This window comes from Phaethon aethereus, assembly GCF_964289735.1.
Source record: "Phaethon aethereus genome assembly, chromosome: 12".
NCBI lineage: Eukaryota > Metazoa > Chordata > Aves > Phaethontiformes > Phaethontidae > Phaethon > Phaethon aethereus.
In genome coordinates, this window is record NC_138588.1 from 240,640 (window position 1) to 265,603 (window position 24,964).

Consider the following 24,964-nt stretch of genomic DNA (forward strand, 5'->3'; position numbering starts at 1 on the left):
GCCACCTGGAGGAACCAGTAGTTAGGCTGGCTAATTTCAGAAGTGCTACATGAGTTTGCTTTTTCAGATAATACAATATCCAACTATTTCTTATAGAATCTCAGAGAAGCAGGGATCGATTCTATCAGTCTCATTGTCACAAGGTGTCACTGAAGCCAGCAGTCCTGTGAGCTGTGCAGTTTTTGTGTTTGCCAACTTTTTCCAAATGATCACACAGTAAAGGAAGAATCAATACATACTCTCAATCTACCTTTTATCTAGCACTTACTTTGTTCTCTTCATACAAGCGTACAAGTGTGCTGATGATCACAAAGAAACTTTTGCCTTTGGTCTTTTAGCCTTATGTGGTGGAAAACTAGTAAGGCCAACTATCAAATGAGGGTCTGCCAAGTGTACAGGTAATGTGAATGCTTCAACTAATTGTTTTCCACGCATTTCACTGGCAGCAAAACATGCATTTTCTCTGAGTAGCAGCCAACTGAACAGTGAGCCAGCTACACCAATGCCCTAATCTGTTTCCTGCGCTGATCAATAATTTGGGCCTTCTGAAAGCCATGTGAGCAGTTTTTTTAATTCCTTCAATGACTGCTTGTCTGCATTCATCAAACCTATGACTAATTTACCATCTATCACCCCTTTTGTGTGCCTGGCTAACCCTTTCCCCAGGTATTTCAAAGTTGCAACCAACACAGCAGCTGGAGAATGCCATGCTGCTGGATGATGTCTGTCCCTTGGACAGGTTTTGCACATTGTCCCTCCATGTAGCCATCACCAGCACTCCTTTGAGAAGATGGCAGGTACTCACATAGTGCCTGAAGTTGTGGGAACAATGGGAATGTCTTCTGCCTCTGTTGGGATGGACCACGGAATATGAAACTGCGGAGCCAATTCCCGCATGATTATATTTCTGGAAGAAATTAGAATACAAAACTCACAAGAAATTCCATTCTCTTGGTACTCCACCTCCTCCTTAGTGGTCCAGCTGAAAAATTTGAAGAGAGCCACAGAATTTCTCCTCACCTTCTTCACAGAAACATCTATCACACCATGGGCTAGTTAGGGCACCCCAAAGGGACACCGATTTCCCTGACATCAACAATATTGCAGCTGGGCTTAGCATCCAATGAAAAGTCCTGTAAGATACATCTACCTATAGACAAAGACAGCTAACGCCAATGGAGACAGGAGCTCCAGGGGCTAAAAAGAATTAACGTATTCCTCCCAGAGCCAAGCTTTCACCTGCTGTACAAATGTCCCCATATAAATCACCTGCAGACTTCTCCAACATACTGATCAGGACCCCACATTCATTTTACTTTCCTACGAGTTGCCTTACCCCCTATCAAAACTTGAATTTTACATACCCGAGGATTTTGGCACAGTCATCGTAATACTTCATAGAGTTCTTCACAAAACTGAAGCCGTTCACATCGCAAACAAAAGAGTGGCCATTTGCCCGCAGGAGGTCAAACCCACACACTGTTTGCTGCATGAAGAAGCAGAGGACACAGGACTCAGGCACGCTGTGAAGGAGTGCAGCAAGGGGACAGCAGCTGCCCAGCCAAGTGGGGTGCACACACAGATCCAGCCAGCGTACACTACCCAGTTCAGCTCCCCTGGTACTGCAGCTGTCCTTCACGCTACACCTACCTCATGAGCCTTGAAGAAGTGTGAAAATACAGCCACTAGCCAGCAGTAACAGGCCCTTTAGAGGAACCTTTACACCCTCGCAGCTGTATCAAAGGCCCAATGAACAAGCCTCTGGATTAAGCTGACAGGGTCACTCCCCTCCCTCCCAGAGACAGAGCTGCTCCTGGCTCTCCTGCTCTTGCCTCTAAATCCAACTGTTTTGAACTAGACTAACTTCAGAAACCAAACTGTTTTGAAGTACAGACAATATGAGGTGCAGGTAAAAACATCCATCACTATGTGGAAAAGGTTACAAGGCAGAACAAGCCCACAGCTGTATCAGCACAACTGCAATTGGTTGCAGATTGCAGCAGGGCCAGGAACAAGTAGCCAAGTGCTTCTTCTGCTGGCATTGCTGAACATATCATGTAACCATAGCTAAACTCACACACTCACTCTACCATCCTGTAACATAGCACCAAAATGTGCACCAAAGCCAGATCAAGAATAGAAAAAAAAAAAAATCAACCCACAGTAGAAAAAAAGACCAAGCTTTCCACACAAACACAACTAGGAAACAGTAAAGGTGGGATGAGCACAGGTCAGATGGACAGCAGCATGCTCAGAGTCTGCTATTAAATGCTCAGATGTATGCTGCACACCAGCCACCTGCCTGCACAGAGGGCATTTGCTGCAGGCCCTCCTGCCTTCCCAATCATCTCTGACCAGCAAACTGCCATGGCCAACAGGACCAGCTGCACCCAGCCAGCAGAGATGGCAACTGAAACCAGGTGTGGAAGACTGCCACACCAGAGACACGTGGGGTAACAGAGCTCAAGCTTTAACACTGGCTGAGATTTGAATCAGACATTCGTGGAGTAACCTGTTTGCATAGGAGAGAAAACACAGACCTTAAAGGCTACACAGACTTTCCGAGCAACAAGTTTCTCCATGGCAGTCAGCATGACTGGGTAACGGATTTCTTTCCCTTCACTGTCCCGTTCAACCTTCCCATCCAAAGCAGGGGATTTGCGAGCCTCTGCATGGGCATAGTCCGGCCCAACAGTGTACACCTGGGAAGAGAAATAGTTACACCTGACATAACCACCTAGACTAACTGCAGCTTCCACAGTATTTCTACTGCAGACACAGAGAGAAGAAGATCAGATGGTGTCATGCATTCCTCCTGTTCTGACCTACAGAACACTCTTTGGGATCCAAGCTGCACAGTCAGCACCTCACAGCTTAAACAAACATTCCAGAATCTAAGTAGGACTGCCCAACCTTCAGCTATGCCAGGCCTGGAGAAGGAAGGCACTATTCCAGGCTTTTCCTTACCTTTACATCAGTGCCATCTGTAGGCATGAATTCCTCATAAATGTACGAGCCTGTCTTCCTCACGCTGCTCTCTGGGGAGTACACGCTACTCCGGCTGCCAATCTGAAAGCACGAAATAAACACCTCAAGGAAGAGCACAGGGCTCCTTTTCTTAGATCAAAGAACAAAAAAGCATAAGTTTCATTCCATATGTAGAGAATTAGCAGAACGCCTCTCAGAGCCCCCAGCTTTACAGTACACTTATTTATGGCAGACAAAAGAGACTCCAGAACACGGACAGTAGGTATGTCCTTTTCTAGGCTTTAAAGAGTTATTAATAAAAAGTTATTATAGACCTTTAGGTTGACTCCAATCACTATAAGGATATCGAACAAGAAACAGTGGACAAAGACCTAGAAAGTAAGGAGCCTAGCTAATAAGCAAATGAAAATAAATTATGACAGGTGATAATCAGACCAATTTAACTTCCTTCTAGGACAGTTGACTGATCTTATGGACAGATTATGATGTTGTTTTCATTTTTAGTAAGGCTTTACATACAATCTCAACTAGCATGCCTGTATGTTAGCTAAGGAAACAATAATTTTATGATTATTAATGGCAGATGCGTAACTGATTGGAAAAAAGATATATCACAGCTATTAACTGTCAGCTGACAAAGTGGAGGAAGTGAGTAAAGTCAGATTCCCTGTGGAATCTAGGAATAAATACTGCATTTATCACATTTGCAAGGTACACTATGCTGAGAAGGGCAACAATGATGTTAGAGGACAAAAACGTAAGTTTAAAAAAACAATCACGTTGATAAACTGAGAAAGCAATCTGGAAAAAACAGAATGCAATTCAATAAGGGACACAGTCCTCCATGAGTGCTAGACAGGACACAGGTCAGACAGAAGATGGGGAAGGCGAAGTCAGAACTACCACTAAAATATATCTTTCTGCAATTCCCAGGTAGACAGAGTTGAACTAGAAGTTCTAATAAGGTCTAGATTTCCCCAGCACAAAACTTTCCTTTCCCCTTCACCTGCCCCAACACTCCCTCTTGAAGCCACATGGGTCTCAGATCTGTTAGTTCCAACACCAAAACTGGAGTACCCCTCCTCACCTTCCGAAAAAGCCGCTGGCTGCCCCCACCTGCTGACGTCGGGTAGTAGATATACACATTATGGTCTTCAGCACTGACTGGCTTCTCTACAAATGGCTTTGGGAAAACAGCTCCATTTACCTCCACATGGTCCTCTCCTTCCACCAAGTTGCACTCTGAAGACAAAGCACAGCACCAGCATGTTAGCAAAAGGGTGAGACAGCCCTAGTGCAGAGCCAAAGCCCTTCAGTCCTGGTCTGTTTTGCTGTCGGGACCTTGTCTGCAAAAACCAACAGACTTGTGAATCAGGCCTCTTCAAGCTGATTATCAGTACCTGTTCTCTGCAGAATATCTTAAATAGTACAGTATGTGAAAATGGTTTCCAGTAGAGCCTGGACACTGACCTTCTGGTCTATCAGGGTCTCGATTGAGCACAGCATAGCGGGGCAAGTCTATTCCCTCTTCTTGAAGGATCCGATACACTTCACGCCTGTAGAGGACAGAAACAGTGTCAGAAGAGTCTAGAAGGTCCTCAGTATATGCCAAGGGAAAGGCTTCACTCCCATTGATGAAGAACAAAGTCAAAAGAACACAAAAAAGCCTCAAGTCACAGCACAAATACTTCTCAGCACATGCCCTCCAAATAAGACCTACAGGCTATGGGGCATGCTTCAGTCCTACTCCAGACAGAGATATCCCAGAGTAAACCTCTACCTGGCCTAAACATGGATGCTCATTTACTAGCACATGCCCAATCCACAGCAACACACCCCAGCACATGCCACCTCCTCAGATCTGCCCTCTGAAGGGTGCCCTGTCACACTAAGCTGCCCAACGCTCAGGCCAGGCAGATGCAGCAGAGCCTCTTTTCAACCTGTGTCAGTGGGGAAACCGCAATTCTTTCACTAGCATTACACCTTGGGGTGCCTGTCAGCACCCACAAGAACACTCCTCACAACCCAAAGACATGGCAGGAAGTTTGGGGTCTTGTGTGAGCCCTTCCCATATACAGCCAAAGCAGCCTGGCTGCATGCACCAAATCACAGAATCATAGTCTTTGGGTTGGAAGGGACCTTTAAATGTCCCCTAGCCCAACCCCCCTGCAATGAGCAGGGACATCTTCAACCAGATCAGGGTGCTTAGAGCCTCATCCAACCTGACCCGGGATGTGTCCAGGGATGGGGCATCTACCACCTCTCTGGGCAACCTGGGCCAGTGTTTCACCACCCTCATTGTGAAAAATTTCTTCCTTATATTTAGTCTAAATCTGCCCTCTTTTAGTTTGAAAATATTACCCCTTGTCCTATTGCTACAGGCCCTGCTAAAAAGTCTGTCCACATCTTTCTTATAAGCCCCCTTTAAGTACAGACAGGCTGCAATAAGGTCTCCCCCTGGAGCCTTCTCTTCTCCAGGCTGAACAACCCCAACTCTCCCAGCCTGTCCTCATAGCAGAGGTGTTCCATCCCTCTGAGCATTTTTGAGGCCCTCCTCTGGACCTTCTCCAACAGGACTGTGTCTTTCCTGTGCTAAGGGCTCCAGAGCTGGACGCAGTACTCCAGGTGGGGTCTCACCAGAGCAGAGTAGAGGGGCAGAATCCCCTCCCTCGACCTGCTGGCCACGCTGCTTTGGGTGCAGCCCAGGATACAGTTGGCCTTCTGTGCTGCGAGCGCACATTGCCGGCTCATGTCCAGTTTTTCATCCACCAGTACCCCCAAGTCCTTCTTGGCAGGGCTGCTCTCCATCCATTCGTCTCTCAGTCTGTACTGATATCGGGCGTTGCCTCAATCCAGGTGCAGGACCCTGCACTTGGCCTTGTTGAACCTCATGAGGTTCACATGGGCCCACTCCTCAAGCTTGTCCAGGTCCCTGAAGTAGATGACTGCTGGTGGCCTCTAGCAAGATCTGACTGAGAAGCTTCCTGAAGTGCCTGATGTACATGCCCTCCTCACAATCTGATCTGGCCTTGCTCCCACTTTCTGTCCCAGAACCCCATCCCACTACTTGGCTCTCCTACTCAGAGACTAGCCTTTTTGTCTTACTTGTGAGAGTCTCACCTGTGAGACCTCTTCACATCCTACTTCATCTAGCCATTCCTTACAAGATATTTGTACCAGAAAACGAAACATGCCAAGTCTCAATTTTTTACCCCCAAATCTATTCCTCTCCATGTTTTGGAGAAACAACCCGTAAAAGCCACTGTTAAGGTCCCCTCCCTCCCCATCTCACTCATTTGCTTGTGGCCAGGAAGAAGTTTGCACAGCATGCTGAGGAGAGGAATTAGCCAAAGGAAGAGAGAAGCTTTAGTGGATCAGAGACACCTACCTGTCCTGGATATAATACTGCATATCGAGGTCATTAATCAGAAATGGCTTGCACAGCTTGGCATAAGCAACCGCTTTATCCAGGGGGAATCCTGAAACACAGGGAAGGTAGGGGGAAGAATGAGTAGAAGCTCTCTTTCCCAGATCTCAAGTAGGCCAAGGCCAGCCATAGACTTTTTACCTTTGGAGTGGAATGATATTAGGCAGTCACAAGGCGGCCAGTTCTCCACCGGTTCATTCAGAATAACATCTTCCCCCATAATCACCACTGTGATATATTCAAACTTGCACAGACGCTCCAGAATCTGTGTCATGGGCTTTGACTTTGACTTTTTGGTCATGGCACATATTCCAACCACAATCTGTCGTTCAGGTGGCTAAGGGAAGACAGAGATCAGTTTAGTGCAGAGTCAACTACTTTACTGAATTTAAACTGTAACACTGTAGAAATGCAGCAATGCAGGACAAACAAGGGATTTTATTCCAATTTTATGGACTCACAGCTCTTGCTGGACTCAAACCCATACACACTTCCAGCTCCCACTAGGGTCTACTGGGGGACATCATTAAGGAGCAGCCCAAAACAACCACTTCTTTTCCAGGTAGTATGTACCCTCTCCTTTTACTGGGCACTAATGCTAAGGTCAGAAATAAATATCTAGCACCTGAACAAGCAGCAGGGACTGGAATCCCACATCATGTTCTCTGGCCCATAACTCACCAAGACAGTTGGTAGACTTAGACAGGCTCAGAGAAGAGCCGCAAATGTTTTATAGCAAAAAAGTCCAGAAGCTCAGTCTGTTTGTCTTATCTGAGAGAAAATGAAGGGGAGATTACAACAGTAAGTAGCTATGAAGAGAAACAGTACCAAGTGCTCTTCCATATATCTGACAAAGGTACAACAAGATCCAGTGGGACGGAGTTAAGTTGAATAAGTCAAGAGAGAAGGTATGCATTCAAAAAGCATTGGTAACTGTAACAGAGGAACAGGCTAAGGTCTGTGGTGGACTGTCTGTCACCATCTAGAAACAGCAGACTGGGTATTTTCCTGACAGATTAATTCTGTGAGATCATCTGAAGTGATACACACAGGACTGCGGGTTACCCAGCATAAACAATTGTGGCTTCAAACTGTAAGCTGAGACTTTAGAAGTCACAGCATTGACTTGCAAAGCCAAGGTTCCACAGCAAAAAAAAAAAATCTGGGAAGTGAAAGGGTTTGCAAATCCTTCACCATACTTGATAAATAGCTCCTCACTGAGCATCAAAGTACACAACACCGTGTGGGTTTGAAGGAAGCCTGTGTGGGCTCCTAGGTCAACAACCAATGGAGACTCAAGGTACAGAGGCACTCAAAACCACCACTGCACTGGCATATGGTCCCAGCAATATGCACAGCCAGCAGCAACGTCCCTGCAGCATCCAAATCCCACATGCAGAACAGCAAATGTAACACTTAATATAACACTGAATATGGGCCAAAAGCAGTCAGGAGCTGGAGATCATTCTCCTTTCTGCATCCTGTTCCTGGCAGTTACAGAAAATAATAAATGCTTCCTTTCTACAGACACACCTTTTCCCTTTTCACAGTTCCCAGAGTTTTTCTCAAAAATTTCGCTGGTGAAACAGAAAAGTTTACAGGAGTGTCAGGGTTAAGTTGCTAGGACAAAGAAATCCACTATTGTACCTGAAAAAGACCTGCAACCAAAAGGCTAGGATTTACTGCAGCATGAGGCAGCAAGTATGGCAGCATGACAGTGCAATATGTCCTGTCAGAAATGACATTGCCGTTCCCCACAGTTGTGCTACACAGCCTGAAGTCCTGACTGCCTGTGGCCTCAGCAGCAACCACACAAACCCTGGCTGAGATCCAGGAATTCTGCACAGACACTCCAACCCAGAACGCCGGGACCTCCTTACCGACTCCTCCTCTTCATCATCTTCAAAGAAATCAGTTTCGTCTGTCTTCATGTTTGATCCCAGAAAGTCTGTCTCATCATCCCTGGAACCGACAACAAACCTGGGAGTGGAGTTCTCTCCCTCACTGGAGGTCGTCAGGGACGACATTGCAGCTTCGGTGGCGAACCATCCCGCTCTGGAATCACAGTGTGCAAAAAGGGATAGAGAAGGTCAGATACAGAGCAAGCCAGGGGCCAGCTGCACTACTGGAAGCAGGTGGTGGTGGGGAGGGCAGGGACTGCTCTGGCATGAGTGAGCCCAGGGACACGCTGCCCAGCACAAAAGAAGGGAGCAGGAGGAGACCCTCGGGGTGGGAGGGGATCCGGGATTCAGGATTGTTTTAGATAGGCAGCCCCATGGTGGAATTAACCCTTTTGCATGAACTGGAAAAGGCACAGTGTCACCACCAGCACTAAAACCATGTAAACCTTACAATGATGCATGCTCCAAGCCGCTGTCTAAATCATGGAAGGGGACAGTCGAGGCTCTCGCAGGCTCGTACACCCAAAGACATCAACGGGGACTCCAGAAGTTAGGATGAAGTTTAGGACAGTGATAATGACTTTCCAATTGCCAATTTTCATCCTTTCAGCTCAAGAAGACCTACAGTAAAAGAGCCCAGTTTGAGAGGTACATGAGTTTGCAGGGAGGAGGGAAAAGGAAGAAGTGACAACTCTTTGGCAGGGAAAGAGGACATAGAAGCATCAGCAATAGTTGGGTTGCAGGTCAGGGCTTCCGGGTTTGCAAGCTGGCTCTGGAAGCTGATTATCAGGATACAAGCTATGCTTTATAAACGCCAGGGAAGGAGTGTGTCTCTTACTGTCTGCCGCAGAAGTGACAGAGTTTGAATACACAGTACGCATGACCTGTACACACCAAGGACACAGCTGTCACCTGTGACCATAGCTGCACATTCATAAATGTCAAGCGGTTGCCCTTTACCGTGTTTTCCCCAACTATAAAGTGATGAAAAGCATTCCTCCCATGTAAATAAGTGCAACCTTGAGAAGAGGACATTGTGAACACCTCATGTTACTAAGTACTTCCTAAAAATGGACATGAGACAGTCTTTGCCACTGCTTCTCATGCTCTCACATGATTTCCAGCATTCCCCAGACTGAGGGTTACTGTATTTCCTTCTCTCTTGAGTATGCTGTCCCTTACAGACAGTACACCATAGGAGACTATGCTGCCACATACAGCTGTCAGTTCCCAGTCCTCTGGCTGCTCTTCTTCACAGAGCAGAGGAGGCACACCCAAACGCCATCGGCCTGCTGCCAGCACGGTTTCACGATAGATGAGAATCCCCCCACCAGGAACAACGGAGGGAGATTGCCTTAATCCATCTGAGTAGGGTGGGAACTGGCAAAAGAAACACACAGAGCAATCCAGCTGCTTGTGAAATCCCCTTTGGAAATAAGGGTAAAAATAAAGCACGCCTCCATGCAGGAAGGCTGCACACACTCCCAGAGATGACAGGATATGTAATAGCTAAGCACTCAGAGAAAGCACCTGAGCAGAAACACACTGGATAAGGTCCTGCAGCCACGCTACCAGGCACTGGTTCAACAGCAAGCCCATCAGTTACCATGCTGGATCTACTGGCAGAGCCAACACCAACCCAACGGGAACCAGAGAGATGACACAGGAAGCCTGGACTTTGCACCTACCACACCAAGAACGATCTCCTCTGCCTCACTTCCAGCTCATGCCGGTCTTCCGCTTGTGCACCAAGCCCAGTGCTGCCTGCTCCCATGCAAACCTTGAGGCACAGTACACACACAGCACAGAAAAGTGTCCCCATCAGCAAGAGTTAAAGTCCTAATTCACCATCGGTGCTCTCTCCTGGTGGGAGCAACAGCGATGGCAGACCAGGCTATACAGGCATTTTACTGTGTGCTCCATATAGCCCTACTATTTCTACATGAGGACGAGAGTCAGATTCCCAACATGCTCAGGAACCATTTTCATTCCTGTGCCCTGCTGCCTCAGCATGCCAGCACAGAACTAGGACTTTAGCAAGTACACTATCAGCTTGATGGCTGATGATTTAATTAAGTAAACCATGCAAGAAGAGGAGGAGGGTTGTTTTCTCCAATCCCTTACTCTCCCCTCCCTCCTGGAAAAAACAGATCAAGCAGTAGGAAAACCTTTGCCCTAAGAACTAAGAAAGCAACAAGTTCTCTACACTCCTGCTCCTATCATAGAAAAAAGCTTCTGCCTTGCTTTGTAGCTATTTCCAGAGGCCATGACAGGTCATACTCGAACCAGGTAAAAACTTAGAGCCTCACTGAAGCTGATGGTTACTGATGCATCAGGCATGCCCTTGGTGTTAACAGGGAAAGCCTTATGATCTCAGGTTGTTTCTGGTGTGGGGAAAGGGAAAGGGTATAAGCAAAACCTTTTTCAAGTTTCTGCTTAAAGTAGATCCCTTAGCTGACTAGATCTATACCAACAGAGACTACACACTCTTGATGAAACAGAACTTTTAGCTACAGGCATAGCTAAGTCATCTAAAACTCAGACAGACTGTTGCTCTTAAAGGGAAACAGGCAAGTGGAGCTCTAAGTGGTATCAAAGGCTAATAATATAAGGTTTTGCCAACACACCTGAATCAGTTCTAGTGCTGGGCTATCAAAGAGTTTATGTGCCAGGAAGGTGGCAACTCCCTTACAGAAAGGGTACCAGCAAGGTTCCTGTACAGCGCTCAGCCCACACCACCGCCTCACTATTACTTCTTTTCTTCAAACCTAGAGCTACGAGAGGTGCTGACAGTACACGATGCTGATGGTTCTGCATCATTCTCATTGCTTCCAGAGCTAACTTTTCCTAGAGGTCATATATTCAGACCAGTCCCCAGTTGCTGAGTGCTACAGATCTTACCTCTCACGAATCTCAGCAAGAAAATTAAGTGTTAATGCTGCTGGCTGTATTGTCCAAGAGAGACAAAAGCATTAACACGGCTCTGGCGCACACACAAAAAAGGTGAAGATGGTTCTGGCTTTGAGTACGGAATATTCAGGCTTGCTAGTCCCATCACAGATACATGAGGAAGTATACTCCAACAGCTACAGTTAAAGACATTCTTGCACTCTCTTCCAAGAAGGGCAGCTATAATCTGCTACACAATTATACCAAATGTTACCATAATCACCTAACGGCAATCAGAAGCTGCTGACACACAACCTGAAACTGAGACATAGACCTTGCTCTAAGTGTCCTGGGACTAATTCAGCTCCCTAGACTGCCCGGTATAAGTGATAAGAAATGAGAAAGTAAATTGTTTTCCAGTTCCCCAGCAGATCGTTCTGGCGCTGTTCAGATAAGGATGTTCACAGAGTAAAGAGACTTATTCTTTGTGCCCCACTTCTGAGGTACCAGAAATGTAAGAGAGAAGGTCTTGTGTTAACTTGGTACTCAGTACAGCATTAACCGCTAAATGAGTGGTTTGGGTGTTGTTTTTTTGTTTCACTTCGTTTTTTAAACAAAGCCCGTTAGAGGTACAGATGCATGATCTGAAAGCACAATCCCTACAGCAGAGGGCTGAAGGACAAGGGCTGCAGCACCCAAGCAAGGCTAACCACATCGTTGGTGGCAGCAGCCACAGGTGGTAGAAGAGGCAGCTCTAGGAGTGGACAGCAGGCCTGCACACCCCAGGGGGCCTGTGGGAAGCATTAGGCGGGAGGTCTGAGGAGTACAGGGTACCACTGCATGCAGACAGGCTGCAAGGATGATTATAGACCCACAGCCTGATTTAAGCCAAGTCAGGTAACTTGCAGGATTGTAACCTTTAAGAATACACATAGCTGGCATTTTAAAATACTAATGCTGGCCATGTCTTGTTGAACCACCTGAAACTGCTGTGGGCACTAAAAACAAACCACCCAAACAAACAAATTAAAAACAACCCTGAAAACGTAGGCCTTCATCAGTGAAGTACCTTTGCCCAAAGAATTACCCCCACTGTCACAAAGGACTACCTGTATTAAGGTTAATTACATACTTACATACAAAAGGTGAAAGCTGTACTCTTATCATAGACACTTAATGGCTTCAGAAGAAGAAGAACACCTATTCCAGAGTTAATAATTAAAAGCTATTTGGACTTGGTGTATCAAAGAAAGCTCTCCATGTTCTATTAGCATAGCAGTTCAGTGTGTTCACAAGCAGGAAGCTAAAGTCAAGCTTCTAAACATACAGTTCTGCCTGTTCAAGCAGCACTTTTGGCAACTACAAGTCTATCAGCATCTTCAAACCTAGACAGAGTATAGCAACGGTGGAAACATTTCATGTTTCCTGACCAGGAGCTCCTTCTGCTAGACAATGCCATTTGCAAATTTAGTAAAACCTCTTGGCTTATCACTTTGACATCTGAACAAGCACTATGTTGCTCACATAGCAACTGTAGCAGTAAGATCAATCCTTGCCTTAGGAGACTGATGATTTTTTTCCATGAGATTTATGAGATTGTTAAGTGTGAAACTTCACAGCATCAGAATTTCTCTGAGACTGTAACTGTTAATAGAGGTTTATTAACCAACGAACCACGGCCGCTCTACCCTTCCCGCACACCCTGTGGGCGATGCAGACACAATCCCCAACCCGTCCGGCTCGGGCGCCTTCCCGAAGGCTTCCAGGCGGGAGGCCGGGGGCAGCGGCGCGGCGGGACGGCGGCCCCGGGGGAGCAGGGAGGCGGCTCCTCCTCCGGGGGCAGCTACCGGGGCCCGGCCGGGGCAGAGCGCCGCGGCCGCAAGCAGCCCAGCACCCGGCGAGCCTCCCCAGCGCCGAGCGGACGCACCGGCGCCGCTAGGCCGGGCTGCACCGACACGGACACGGACACGGACACGGACACGGACAGGGACAGGCCAACCCGCGGCAGCCCGCCGGGCCGCCTCCTCCTCGCGAGACCCCGCGGCGGCCGGGAGGGTCTGCGAGGCCCGCTCAGCCGTGGCAGGGCCGGGCCACGGCCCCGCCCCACCGGCCCTCCCGGGCAGCGCCGCCGCAGCGCCGCGCCCAGCGCTCGGCCCGGCCCGCTGCGCCCTCCGCCGAGCGGCAGCTCCTGCGCCGCGCTCGGTGCCGCGGGGCAGGCGCGCCGGGGGAGGCCAGACGCCCCGGGCCCGGCATACCCAGGCGGGTGGCAGGGAGCAGGCGGCACAGGTAGCCGCGGCAGCCCCGCGGGGGGCGGCGGGGCCGCGCCTCGCCACGGGGCCGCCGCTGCCACCTACCCGGTGCTCACCGGCAGTCGCCAACGAGCTGGGCCCAGCAGCGGCGCGGCCGGCCGCCCCACACCCCCTTCGCTTTCCTTCCCTGGCCCGGCGCCTCCTGCCTCCCGCCCCGGCCCTAGGCTCGGGCTCGGACCCGGCGCACCGGGGATGCCCCGGCACCCCGCTGGCGGCAGCAGGGGGCGCCACTCCGGACGCCGCCATTTCCCTCCGCTCACCTGCGGCCTCCGAGTGCACCCTGCGCTGCCGGCGCTGCCGCCGACCAATCACGACCTGCTGACGGCCGCAGCCAGCCAATCGGCGGGGAGGGGGGCGGGCTGGCTGGGCCCCAGGCTGGCGGTGCGTGGCGGCCTCTGGCGGCGGTGGAGGGGACCGCTGCGCGGCCGGGCGTGCCGCGCGCACGTGGGGCGCTGGCCCAGCGACGGGTATCGGCAGCGCCGCCGGGTCCCGCGTTACCACGGCAACCGCGCCGCGCGGACCGCCCCCGCGCCGCGGGACCCCGGGCAGGAGGCGCGACTGTGCCCGGCGGCCGTTCCCAGTGCGCCAGAGAAGCCGGGCAGCGCGCCCCGGGCAGCGCCCGCCGCCGCTCCCGTCCCGCGGGGTCTACGGCGGCGGAACGCGGCGCGCTCCCTGCCCCGCGGGTGCAGCACCGCTGGCTCCGCGGGCACGGGGTGCGCGGGCCGAGCGCCCTGTCCCGGCGTGCGGGGATCGCGGAGGGAGCGCCCGGCGCCGGGCAGCGGCACGGAGCGCAACGGGAGGGCCGGTGACCGCCGAGAACCGGCCGCCGGCCCCGCGACCCATCCCGGGCCGCAGCCCATGCGCGGCTCCGGGCCGTCCAAGAGCCGTGCTCGCCGCTCCCGGCTCCAGGTGTGCGGACTTTGCCCCGGCCGCACCCTCGCCGCCGCGGGCTGCGCCGTGCTGTGCCGTGCGCGCCCGCACCGCGGCGCGGGGCGGGGGCCCCGTGCGGGGCCCGGCACGGGCGCAGCCGCCCCTCCGGCGCTGTCCGGCGCGCGGTGCTGAAGGCGGCAGCGGCCCCGGGGCGGCGGGTGGGGCGGGGCGGGGCGGCCGAGCAGGTGGCGGTGCCGTTAAGGCCCCCCCGTGCCCGGCCGGCTCCCCGCCCCTCGCGCACCCTGCCGCCGCCGCCGTTCCCATTCCTATTCCCGTTCCCATTCCCATCACGTCCGCCTTCCGGCCCCGCCGCGCTCGCTCCGCCGCGCCGCCGCTCCGCGATGGCCAGCACCTTCGCCCGCGCCCTCTCCGCCCGCCGCTCCGCCGGCCTCCTGGCCATGGTGGGCGCCGGCTCCCTCGCCGCCGGCTTCCTGCTCGCCCGGGACACGGTCAGCGCGGGCGACCGGCAGCGGCGGCGCTACCCGCCCAGGTACCGGGCGCGGGCTGCGGGGGCGCACGTGCGGGGGGCGGCGGGCGCGGGCGGGAGCCGGTCCCCGCGGCACTGGCACCGGGGAGGGCGCGGGGCTGCCCCCGAGCTCCAGCCGGGGAGGGGGCCCCAGGGCGGCTCATGGGGGCGGCGGGGCGGACGCGCAGGAACCGAACCGCTCGGCCGTGTTGGACGGAGCCGCCGGCGCCGCGGGCTGGTGCCGCCGCGGCGCCGGTGCCGTCCCCCCCGCGCCGGCCGGGCTGCCACCGGGCCCCGCCACGGGACCCGCGCTGAGCCGGAGCCGTGCGGGCTGCGGGGGCCTTCTCGGGCGCATCCCCGTGCCCGGGGGTCGGCTCCGGCCGCCAACGTCCGTCCGGCGGCTGTCCAGGCTGGGAGCCCCGAGTCTGCCGGCGGCCCTGGGCGGTCGTGGAGCACCGGGACCAGCCGCTGCGCCGCCAGCCCGGGACGGGCGGGAGCGGGAGGGCAACACTGCTTGCCAGCAGGGTTGGGGGCTTGGGGCACTCAGGGAGGCCGTCACGGAGATGGGGCAGCCTGGCCGGGCAGCATCGCCGGGAAAGCCCGCACAGGTGAGGATACACCCCAGGCTCGGCCCAGTTGTCAGAGGAGCCAGGGAAGACTTGCCAATGTCCTGGTGGGAACAGGACGGAGCAAATGGGTTCATTTTCTCCTGCTGGCAAAACATCCAGGAGCTCCGTCTGCAAGAGCTGGTGTCAGACAGAGACAGAGGCTCCTCGGCAGCCCCCGGGGGCTGGCAGCAGCTCCTGGCCTGACCCCATCTGGCTGTACCAGCCTTCCCACATGCCTGCCTTTGGGACGGGGACTTCTCTATTTAAAAGACAAGGTTTCCTGGCAGGTCCTCGCTCTTCCATCTCAGGGGCAGGTTTTAAAGGGAGAACTGGAAGGGCCTGCAGGTGCTGAGAAGGCAGCCCCCAGCCTGTGGGCCAATTTTGGATGAAGATGAGCCCTGAGATATGCAATCAGGACTCCTGGGAGGTGGGCACAGGGCCGAACAGGGCCAGGAAGGAGCATGGACAGCAGTGGCCTGGCTTAGGGGTTCTTTTGGGGTAATACTGGCTCTGCAAGAGCCGCTGGCCCTATTTACACAACTTGTGCCTGATCCCTTAAGCCAGATAAGTGTCACAGCTGCAGAGCGGTGCTAAGGTTCAAGCTTAAGCACAGAAGGTCTCGTGTCGCTGCCCCTTCGAACTGCTCTCTGCCAAGGGCTGCCCCGGGGAGCCTGGCTGGGCCCAGGAGGGCCGGGCACTTCGCTGCCATAGGTGGAGGTGTTACCGCTGCTCCGCTCACTGCTGCTTGCTGTAGCAATGAGGAAGCAGAGGCCTTGAGGCCCCAGAGCGTGGAGGGCCAAGGAAAAAGATGAGGGCTGGAGGCAGGAGCTGCCTGTGCCTCACAAGGTCTGGGCAGGGTAGGGACAGGGCTGGGAGGGGAGAGGGACGTGGCAGCCACCAGCTGGTCCTTCCACTTTGCATTGGCACCAGCTGCTCAGCCTGGCACAGGTCAGAGGCCGGTCAGGAAGGCGAGGATCGGGGTTTTGTCCCCATCCTGATGTTGGCAGAGACTGTGCACAGTAAAGGAGCAGAGTGAGAAAGGAGGCAGCACGTTATTGCTCCAAACACATGCGGCTGCTGTAATCCCTGCACCAAACATCCTGCAGTGAGAGAGCGGCGCTGTGCTGCATTGCAGGCTGAAAGCCCTGCTCGTGCAGAAAGCCATGTGTTGAGAGCCAGCACTGGGGGCTCAGATGTGCTGGGTCACGCCACAGAAACAAGGGGAGGGGGAGAGAGTGAATTTGAAGAATGATGAAGGCTGGATGTCCAAGCAGGTTGTATTTTCAAGCTTTCAGAACAACTGCAGCGCCACAGACATCGGGTTTTCACTGAGTAAGGATGGTGAAGGAAAAACATTGGGACCTGTGAGAACTGCTGTCTGGCACAAGAAAGGCAGGCACCCTGCCGTGTCCAGCTCCTGTGAGCAAGGGCACCAGGGTCTGAGGAGAGCTGGCCTGTCTCTGCTAAACCTGGACGCACAAGTGTCCCCTTGTGCACACAAAACACTGGCTGTGTCCTTGTTGCGGCTAGGGACAGAGGCCAGGCGGCCCATGCTGCAAAGGCATTGCTGTGGCAGGGTTGGTGGCTGGGGAAAAACAGCAGGTCAGAACACTGATGCTGAAAACAAGGATGGGGAGGGAGGAACTACCAGGCACCATCTGTGGGAAGGAGGGGGCTGATGTGAGTCTGGAGAAGGGGATGAAATCAAGGTAGGGAATGTGGCTGAGAAGCTCTAAAATGAGCTTCCTGGGAGGATCTGTTCAGCTGGGAATGGTTTTGTGATGGTGCTGACACTTGAAAAGAGCCTGGACAGAGCCCCATGGGTGAGCTGCAGCATCCCACTGTGTGGGGTCGAGTCAACCCACCCAGGGATTTTGCTCCTCTAGTCTTTAAGTTAAATAACGAGAGACATTCTCAACAGCCTTGAGGAATCTGAGCGGCACTCCACAGCCGCTCGTCAGAGGCATCGCAGTGCAAATGCCCACACACGGGCACCTCCCCCCCAGAGGAGACATGGGCACGGATGTGCCCGCTGCCAGGCAGGGTCCCACACAAGGCACAGCGCCACGTTTGGATGATCACGCTGGGGCTCCCCGCCAAAGTGTCTCCACACAAAGCCCGAGCCCCTCCTCCCTGCATAAACAAGCTGCATGCTCCACTGCCCGCAGCAGCCTGCCAGCGCCCGGCTCCTCCTGCCCGCCGCCACTGCGCAAGGGTCCACGCTGCTTGCCCCACATGGCCCCACGCCTCCCCAGAGGCTGCCATCAGTGTGGGCACCTGCAGAGCCAGTGACACCAGGAAGGGCACTGGATGAGCAGTGAAGAGCCGTGGGGAGATGGCAGGGAGCTGCTTCTCCTGGAGAGGCTGCCCAGTCAGTAGACAGACTAGTAATACCTGCTGAGCACTTAGCAGGCCTCTTCCTGGGTGAAGCACCACCTTGCACAAGGGCAGAGAGGGCAGTTGCTGCAGGCAGCTGCACCCTGAGGTCACAGGCAGGACGGCGGCGCTGCGCTGCCTCGCGGGACAGCACGGGTGGTAGCAAAGCACCCACGCCTGTGCTCCTGGCAGACATCCACCTTCCGCTGAAAACGCTTCCAGCCTCTGCGGCTGGGGAGCCGGGGACGGGGGGAGCTGGAGCAGGGAGCCCACCCTATCACTCAGCCACGTAGCACCAGAAACAAAAGATGGTGCTGAAAGGGTCATAATTTAAAAATGAGCTTTGGGGGCCAAGGCAGCCCCAGTAAGGCCAAGTGCAGTGTCACCTTCATGCTTGTGGCAGAGGACACCTGGACACACAGGAGAGCACAGTGGGAGCCCGGGATGCAGCCTGAGCTGCAGGAATGGGCAGTCTCGTGAGCACAGCACTGGCTATTCAGCACCTTCACCCCGCGTTGCCCTGCTGATCCTAGCACCTTCTAGCTTAGTTTGGGTGCTCCAGCAAGGCTGACAAGAGATGCCCCAGATTTGCTGGCTGTGATGCAGGGCTGTTCTGGGGGAGCGCGTGTTGAGGCCAGGAGCCAAATCAGCACTGCAGCAGGCACAGACTCTGCAGGCAGGGGCCAGAGTCTCAGAGGTTTGGACTCTCTGAACACTTCACTGAAGGTACAGGCTGCCCATAGCAGACAGCATGCTTAAACCTACAGAAGTCTTCTGCTTGCTGGCAGTAAGCTTGCTTCCCTTAGCAGCCTTTGCTGGCTCCCTGGATGTAGTCGCCTGACACCAGCGTGGAAAGCACAGCAGGCAGGCTGTGGCCCTGGCATGCCAGGAGGCACTAGCAGTGCTGGGGGCAGGGAAGAGTCCAAGTGTCCCATTCTGATCAGCAAATGCTTCTTACCCGCGTGTCTCGCCCTGGGGAGACATGGGTCAGTAGCCAGCTGACAGCAGGTGCAGGAGCAGTGCGGGAGACTGGGGCAGGCTGCATCCCACATATGATGATTCAGCCTCTGAACTGGAGCATCTCCCACAGCACAGATATGTGTGTGGGCTGGGGGAGCAGCCCTCAGCCTGCACAGCCTGGGGCGAGCTCCTGCCTGGAGCAAATGCCTCCTTGCACTGGTCCAGGCTGGAGCAGTGTGCTTCCCTACGCAGAGCAGACAATGTAAGCCCTACCTCCCTTTCTTTCTGGGAAGCTCAGGAAGCCACAGCAGTAGCCAAGCCGTAGGCGAAGGGCCAACGCACATTCCTTGGCCTGCAGACACAGGGGAGGAGGCGGCAGCAGCGATGGCACTCTGCATTGCAGCACAGGGGCCAGGTGCTGGCAGCCAGACCCAGTGCCCTGTGTGGATTCTCAACCCAGGAGCAGGACCTGAGCACCAGGAGGGTGCCAGGGCTCGCTGCTGGTAATGGTGGCTGGCTGTTGCTCCCACTGACCTGGACCTGTACTAGCCCTAGCTTCTCTTCTCCCATATGGACCCCACACACACAAGGCAGTGTCCCTCCTGGAAGAGAAGACAGGCATCCCCAGGGCTGCAAGACCCTGTCCAGCCACCAGCTAAGTCACCTGGGCTGACAAGGGCCAGTCCCGTCCCACTGAGGCAAGCAGAGGCACTACCTCCCAGCAGGAGGGATTTGGCCAAGGAGAGTGTTGTTGGGGTCCTGCCCTGCCAATCCCCCCTGTGAGAGCAGAACAAGCACAAAGCCCGTCTAAAGTGGGAATGAGGTCAGGGGACGGCCTCCCGCTAAGCTGATTAGAGGAAAGCATCCCCCTAATACAATAAACTGTGCCAGAGAAGTGCGGTTCCCACCGGCTACAGATCAGGGTCAACCAATCTCCCACCCTGCGGCATCTGGGGGCGAAGGGATGGGAGGTCGTGGCACCCAGCTGGGGCCCAGGGGCCAGGCACGCCAGGGCCCCTGCAGGCTGCATGCCCTGCCTCCCCTGCTCACTGCATGGGCAGACCCTGGTGCTGGGCAGAAGGGGCAGCGGGAGCAGCCACCCTCTTTTGAGCTGGCATCGGGGCAGCCCCGGGGAGGAGAGGGGGAGCAAGACCTCCCCTCCACGGCCTGGCTGCCCTGGCAGCTCAGCACACAGGCTCCTGCCAGCTGCCCGTGCACAAGTGTGGGGCTGCAGCTGACGTGGCCACCGCCGCTCACCCAGCAAGCTCTCCCAACCCCAGGGCCCTGGTACGCGGCTGATAAGGAGTCACACCCTAACAACTGCTCCAGATTTGCCTGTGGACTCTTGTCCTTGTGGCAATGTCAGCCCTCAGCTCAGGTTGCTCTCTGCCCTTGCTGTGTGATGCCAGAGACTGCATTCCTGCTCCCAGCTGGTTTTTGCTGGTGTGGTCAAGCAGAGCAGCTTGACCTTCCTCCCAGAGCTCCCCTGCCTACACCTGCCCTGAGGGTCTCTGTGGGGCAGAGGTACGAGCTCTGGGGTCCCCTGGCCCCAAAGGGCTCATTGGTCTCTCCTCCCACAGCGCCGAGTACCCAGACCTGCGGAAGCACAACAACTGCATGGCCAGCAGCCTGACACCAGCCATCTATGCCAGGCTCTGTGACAAGGCAACCCCAAATGGCTGGACCTTGGACCAGTGCATCCAGACAGGTGTCGACAATCCCGGTCACCCCTTCATCAAGACTGTGGGCATGGTAGCTGGCGATGAAGAAACCTATGAGGTGAGTGGCAGCCAGAGTCCTGCCATGCTCCAGGCTCTCCAGGGTGCCTGCAGTAGCCAGGGGAGTCCCAGTACCTGCAGTACATCCAGCAGCCTGGGATGTTACTGCCCACCTCCTCCTGCAGCATCAGTCCTGTGGATAGCCATTGCATTGCAGGATGCGCCACGGCTCCCAGCCACTCTCTGCAGCCCCCCTGCGATGGCAGGACTGCGCCAAGCCTGTGGCAGGGGCTTTGTGTGGTGCTAGGTCTGCAGTGCTGCTCATCATCCCGCTTGCTTCCAGGTGTTTTCTGACCTGTTTGACCCCGTGATTCAGGACCGGCACAATGGATACAACCCCCGCACCATGAAGCACACCACAGACCTGGATGCGACCAAGGTGCGCGAGCCGCACAGCAGTGCTGCACATGGGGGCCCTTCCCTGGGCCTTAGGGGACTTGGCCCCTGCCAGCACCAGTGCTGCCCTGTAAGCACCCCATGGCTCGTGTCTGTTCCAGATAAAGTTTGGCCACTTTGATGAGCGCTACGTGCTCTCGTCCCGGGTCCGGACTGGGCGCAGCATCCGCGGGCTGAGCTTGCCACCAGCCTGCACCCGCGCTGAGCGGCGAGAGGTGGAGAAGGTGGCCGTGGAGGCGCTGAACGGCCTCACTGGAGACCTGGCAGGCCGGTACTACCGCCTCAGCGAGATGACGGAGAAGGAGCAACAGCAGCTCATTGATGTGAGTTGGTGCAGCTCCTGGTCAGCCACTCCAGGTGCCCACAGAGCAGGACCCCGTCCCCTGCATTGCCTGCCTCGGAGGCCGTATTCTCCTTTCCCAGCCCCGCAGCCCCTGCCCAGGACCCCCTTCCCCAGCAAGGCCAACCCCATGATGCAGACAGTGCTCACGGAGCTGCTCAGCCCTCCCGAGCCAGGGGAGGATGGAGCTTGCTGAACACAGCTCCAGCAGCTCATGGCCCCCTCGGGCTCTCACTATGTCCCTGCCCATGCCTGGGGAAGGCAGGCTCATGGCACATGGCTGGTGCCCCACCGGCACCTGGTATGGGGTGGGCTGTGTACCAGCAGCCTTCTGCCTCCCTGGCCAGGAAGGCAGGGACAGCAAGTGAGCTTGCCCTGCCTGGGACAGCCACAGTGCATCACCTGCGTGGCAGGCTGGGACCAGTGAAACAGGGTGCCCTGGCACCGGCCATGCAGCCTTGGCGAGCCCTTGCACTCTCCCTCCCTCCAGGACCACTTCCTCTTCGACAAGCCGGTGTCCCCGCTCCTGACAGCAGCAGGAATGGCCCGGGACTGGCCCGACGCCCGAGGGATCTGGTGAGGATCTGCCCTGGCATCAAGCAGTCAGCAGGGCAGAAAGGCGAGAGACACTGCTGCTCTGGCCACCTGCCCCCACCCCGCCATGCTCGCCGAACCACAGACCCCAGCACATGCGGCACCGGCATCTCTGGGCTGCGCTCACTCCAGGTTCTGTGGCCACAGACCTGGGCTCTCTGCTCACGCCTGACCTGGGATCCTCTTGTGTACTGCAGTCAGCAGCCAGCCACTCCATACACAAGCATCCTCCTAAGAAGCAGGACTTTCAGAGCCAGCCCCTGCTGTCAGTCCTGCTTGCCCTCACCATTCTGCAGCACCTTGCACTCTAGGCTGCCAAAAACCTGTAACTGCCTTCTGCTCCCCAGGCAATCCCCAGTGCTCTTCCTGGCTCTCTGCACACTCTATGTGCCCCCAAACTTATCCTGCCACAATTGCATCTTACTGCTACCTTCCAGCATCTCTGCACAGCCATGCACATCCCACACAGCATCCCACGCACCCGCAGAGTGACAGCCGGCACACGCACTTGCCCACACCGCCCTTGCTGGCACAGCACCTTTATAGCAGCCTCATGGAAAACACCTCCACAGCACACATGGTCCCCAGCTCCACCCACCCCCTAACACAGCATCCCAACGTGTACCCCGTGCGTCACAGTCCCCTCCTGCTGCCTGCGCTGTGCAGATGTGCTCCTGTCCCCAGTCCAGGCAGGGTTGCCACCACACTGGTACCACACTGCTCCTCCCCAGCAGCGCTTGCCTGCATCCATGGCACTGGGGCCAGGACCCGTCGCCTGCCGCAGTGCGTGTGGATGCACACTGGCCCATCTCCAGGAGCATCTCCTGCCTGTCTGCCTTGCTGCTGGGCTGTGCTCTGGCAAAGCGCTCCCAGCCATGGGTGCAGGCACTGGCACGATATCCACAGGGGCAGAAGGGGCACAGCTGGGGCTGGCGTGGGTGGCTAGATGGGCACAGGGGCTCTGCCGGCCACCAGTGCAGCCGAATACTGCCCTGTCCCTAGGCACAACAATGAGAAGACCTTCCTGATCTGGATCAATGAGGAGGACCACACACGCATCATCTCCATGGAGAAGGGTGGCAACATGAAGCGTGTCTTTGAGCGGTTCTGTCGGGGCCTGAAGGAGGTGAGCACCTGCCAGCCCCTGCTGTGCCAGACCTGTGGACAGGCAGATAGGCGGACAGGGACATGCAGGGCCGCTGCGGGGCTGGGACCCTGCGCTCGGCCAGGGCTGAACCACTGCTTGTGCCTCTAACCCAGGTGGAGCGGCTAATCCAGGAACGAGGCTGGGAGTTCATGTGGAACGAGCGGCTGGGTTACATCCTGACCTGCCCCTCCAACCTGGGCACTGGGCTGCGAGCAGGTGTCCACATCAAGCTGCCGCTGCTCAGCAAGGTATTACCATGGCCAGTTTTGTGGGGAGCCAGGCCAGGGCTGTGGGGAACCCCAGCTGCCGGGACACGGGGAGCCCAGCCATGTGGGAGGTGCAGGACTGCATCGGACCTGGCCCTTGACCTCACTCGGGTTCCCCCAGGAAGCAGAGCGTATGGTCCAGCCCCCACCTGCATCTGCAGCTGGAGGGGCCAGGAACCCAGGTGTCAACCTGAGTCTGCTCAGGGCAGGGCTCCCTGTAGGGATTACAAGCCCACTGAGTGGGTCCTGTGAGTGGTGGGAGGGCTGCTCCAGGGACCAGTCAGCTGCAGAGCCCTGACTCCCTTGTTGATGGTCCTGAGTACTCCTGCTGAGTACTGACACCTTCTCTGGACACCAGGATAGCCGCTTCCCTAAAATCTTGGAGAACCTGCGGCTACAGAAGCGTGGGACAGGCGGTGTGGACACTGCGGCTACTGGCAGCGTCTTTGACATCTCCAACCTGGACCGACTGGGGAAGTCAGAGGTGGGTGCCGGGCAGAGCTGCTTTTGGGGAGGGAGGTTCTGGAGCATGTGTGCATGACAGGCCCACAGCACCCAAACAGCTCCAGGGCCATGTGCTGGGGCCAGCATGTGGGGACTGGGGGTGGCAACGCCTGCCCTTCACACAGTAGGGCCAGCTGGGTGCCTTGCTGGCATGGCTCCCAGGACAGCCCCTGAGTCAGGGTGTGTGTGCTCCTTGTGCAGGTGGAGCTGGTGCAGCTGGTGATAGACGGTGTGAACTACCTGATTGACTGTGAGCGGCGGCTGGAGAAGGGTCAGGACATCCGCATCCCCTCCCCGGTGCCACAGTTCCGGCACTGAGTTGGTCCAAGGCAGCGCCATCCCCGTGGGACCCAGCTCCCCCCACAATAGCTTACGTGATCTCTGTGCCCAGCATGTCGCTGAGTCCTGTTACCCGCAACACGCCAGGCCAGACCCCATAAACGTGCGCTGCTGTAGCCGTGGCTCGGTTTCCTCCTCACCCCAGCACCCACCACCCAGCCGATCTCCCCAGCGCCCTGTGCCCGTGCAGAGAGGCACCCACCCAGGTCTGGGCTCCCTGCACCTGCCTTGAGCAGCCCTACCAGGGATTTCCCTAAGCCACTGCTGCCCTGGGGAATGGGCCTGGGGGGGCCACTGGGGCTGCCCTGGTATGTGGGGCCAGAAGGACTGCATATGGGTAGGGAGCTGGGGTTGGGGGGCAGCTTGCTGCAGGATGCCAGGAGCCGCAGGGGAAGTTGCTCTGGGGCCACGTGTCACTGCAGGCAGGCAGGCAGGGAGCAGAGCTCATTGCTTGTGCCCACCACACATTTATTACTGGGATGCTCACAGAAAGCAGTGGGGCAGGCAGAGGAGTAGAGCCAAGGTGAAGCCAGACTGGGGCCCGGCTCCGCTCCTGCCTGCAGGAGAGAAAGCACTGTCAGACCTGAGCGTGCCAGCTCCAGCGCTCTGTGGAGGGGCTCACGTTCCTGACGCTGCACAGTGCTTTACACGCATGCAGATGTGCACGCATGCACACACATACACGCACACACAGCCCTGGGCATGGACAGCACAGTCTGCTGCTGCACCCAGAGCAGCTGTTCAGG

General features: G+C 55.6%; 2 protein-coding genes across 2 annotated transcripts in view; one reads left to right on the forward strand and one right to left on the reverse strand.

Moving 5' to 3' along the window:
* The window catches only part of PPIP5K1 (diphosphoinositol pentakisphosphate kinase 1), a gene marked incomplete at its 5' end in the record, with an annotated part of 48,704 nt that extends 40,262 nt beyond the window's left edge, over positions 1–8,442 (reverse strand). The window contains 9 exons of the mRNA XM_082005168.1: positions 806–907; positions 1,365–1,486; positions 2,541–2,702; positions 2,968–3,069; positions 4,076–4,230; positions 4,459–4,544; positions 6,377–6,467; positions 6,557–6,752; positions 8,296–8,442. Coding sequence (XP_081861294.1) covers positions 806–907; positions 1,365–1,486; positions 2,541–2,702; positions 2,968–3,069; positions 4,076–4,230; positions 4,459–4,544; positions 6,377–6,467; positions 6,557–6,752; positions 8,296–8,442 — 1,163 coding nt within the window. The remainder of the gene's footprint in view (positions 1–805; positions 908–1,364; positions 1,487–2,540; positions 2,703–2,967; positions 3,070–4,075; positions 4,231–4,458; positions 4,545–6,376; positions 6,468–6,556; positions 6,753–8,295) is intronic.
* Positions 8,443–14,744: 6,302 nt separating this feature from the next.
* CKMT1A (creatine kinase, mitochondrial 1A) lies at positions 14,745–24,197 on the forward strand (the record flags this gene model as incomplete). Its single annotated transcript, XM_082005406.1, has 9 exons — positions 14,745–14,934; positions 20,435–20,633; positions 20,916–21,011; positions 21,130–21,351; positions 21,859–21,944; positions 22,965–23,088; positions 23,223–23,357; positions 23,734–23,859; positions 24,081–24,197. The coding sequence occupies exons 1-9, from the start codon at positions 14,786–14,788 to the stop codon at positions 24,195–24,197; spliced, it is 1,254 nt and encodes a 417-aa protein (XP_081861532.1). The 5' UTR covers positions 14,745–14,785.
* Positions 24,198–24,964: the final 767 nt, after the last annotated feature.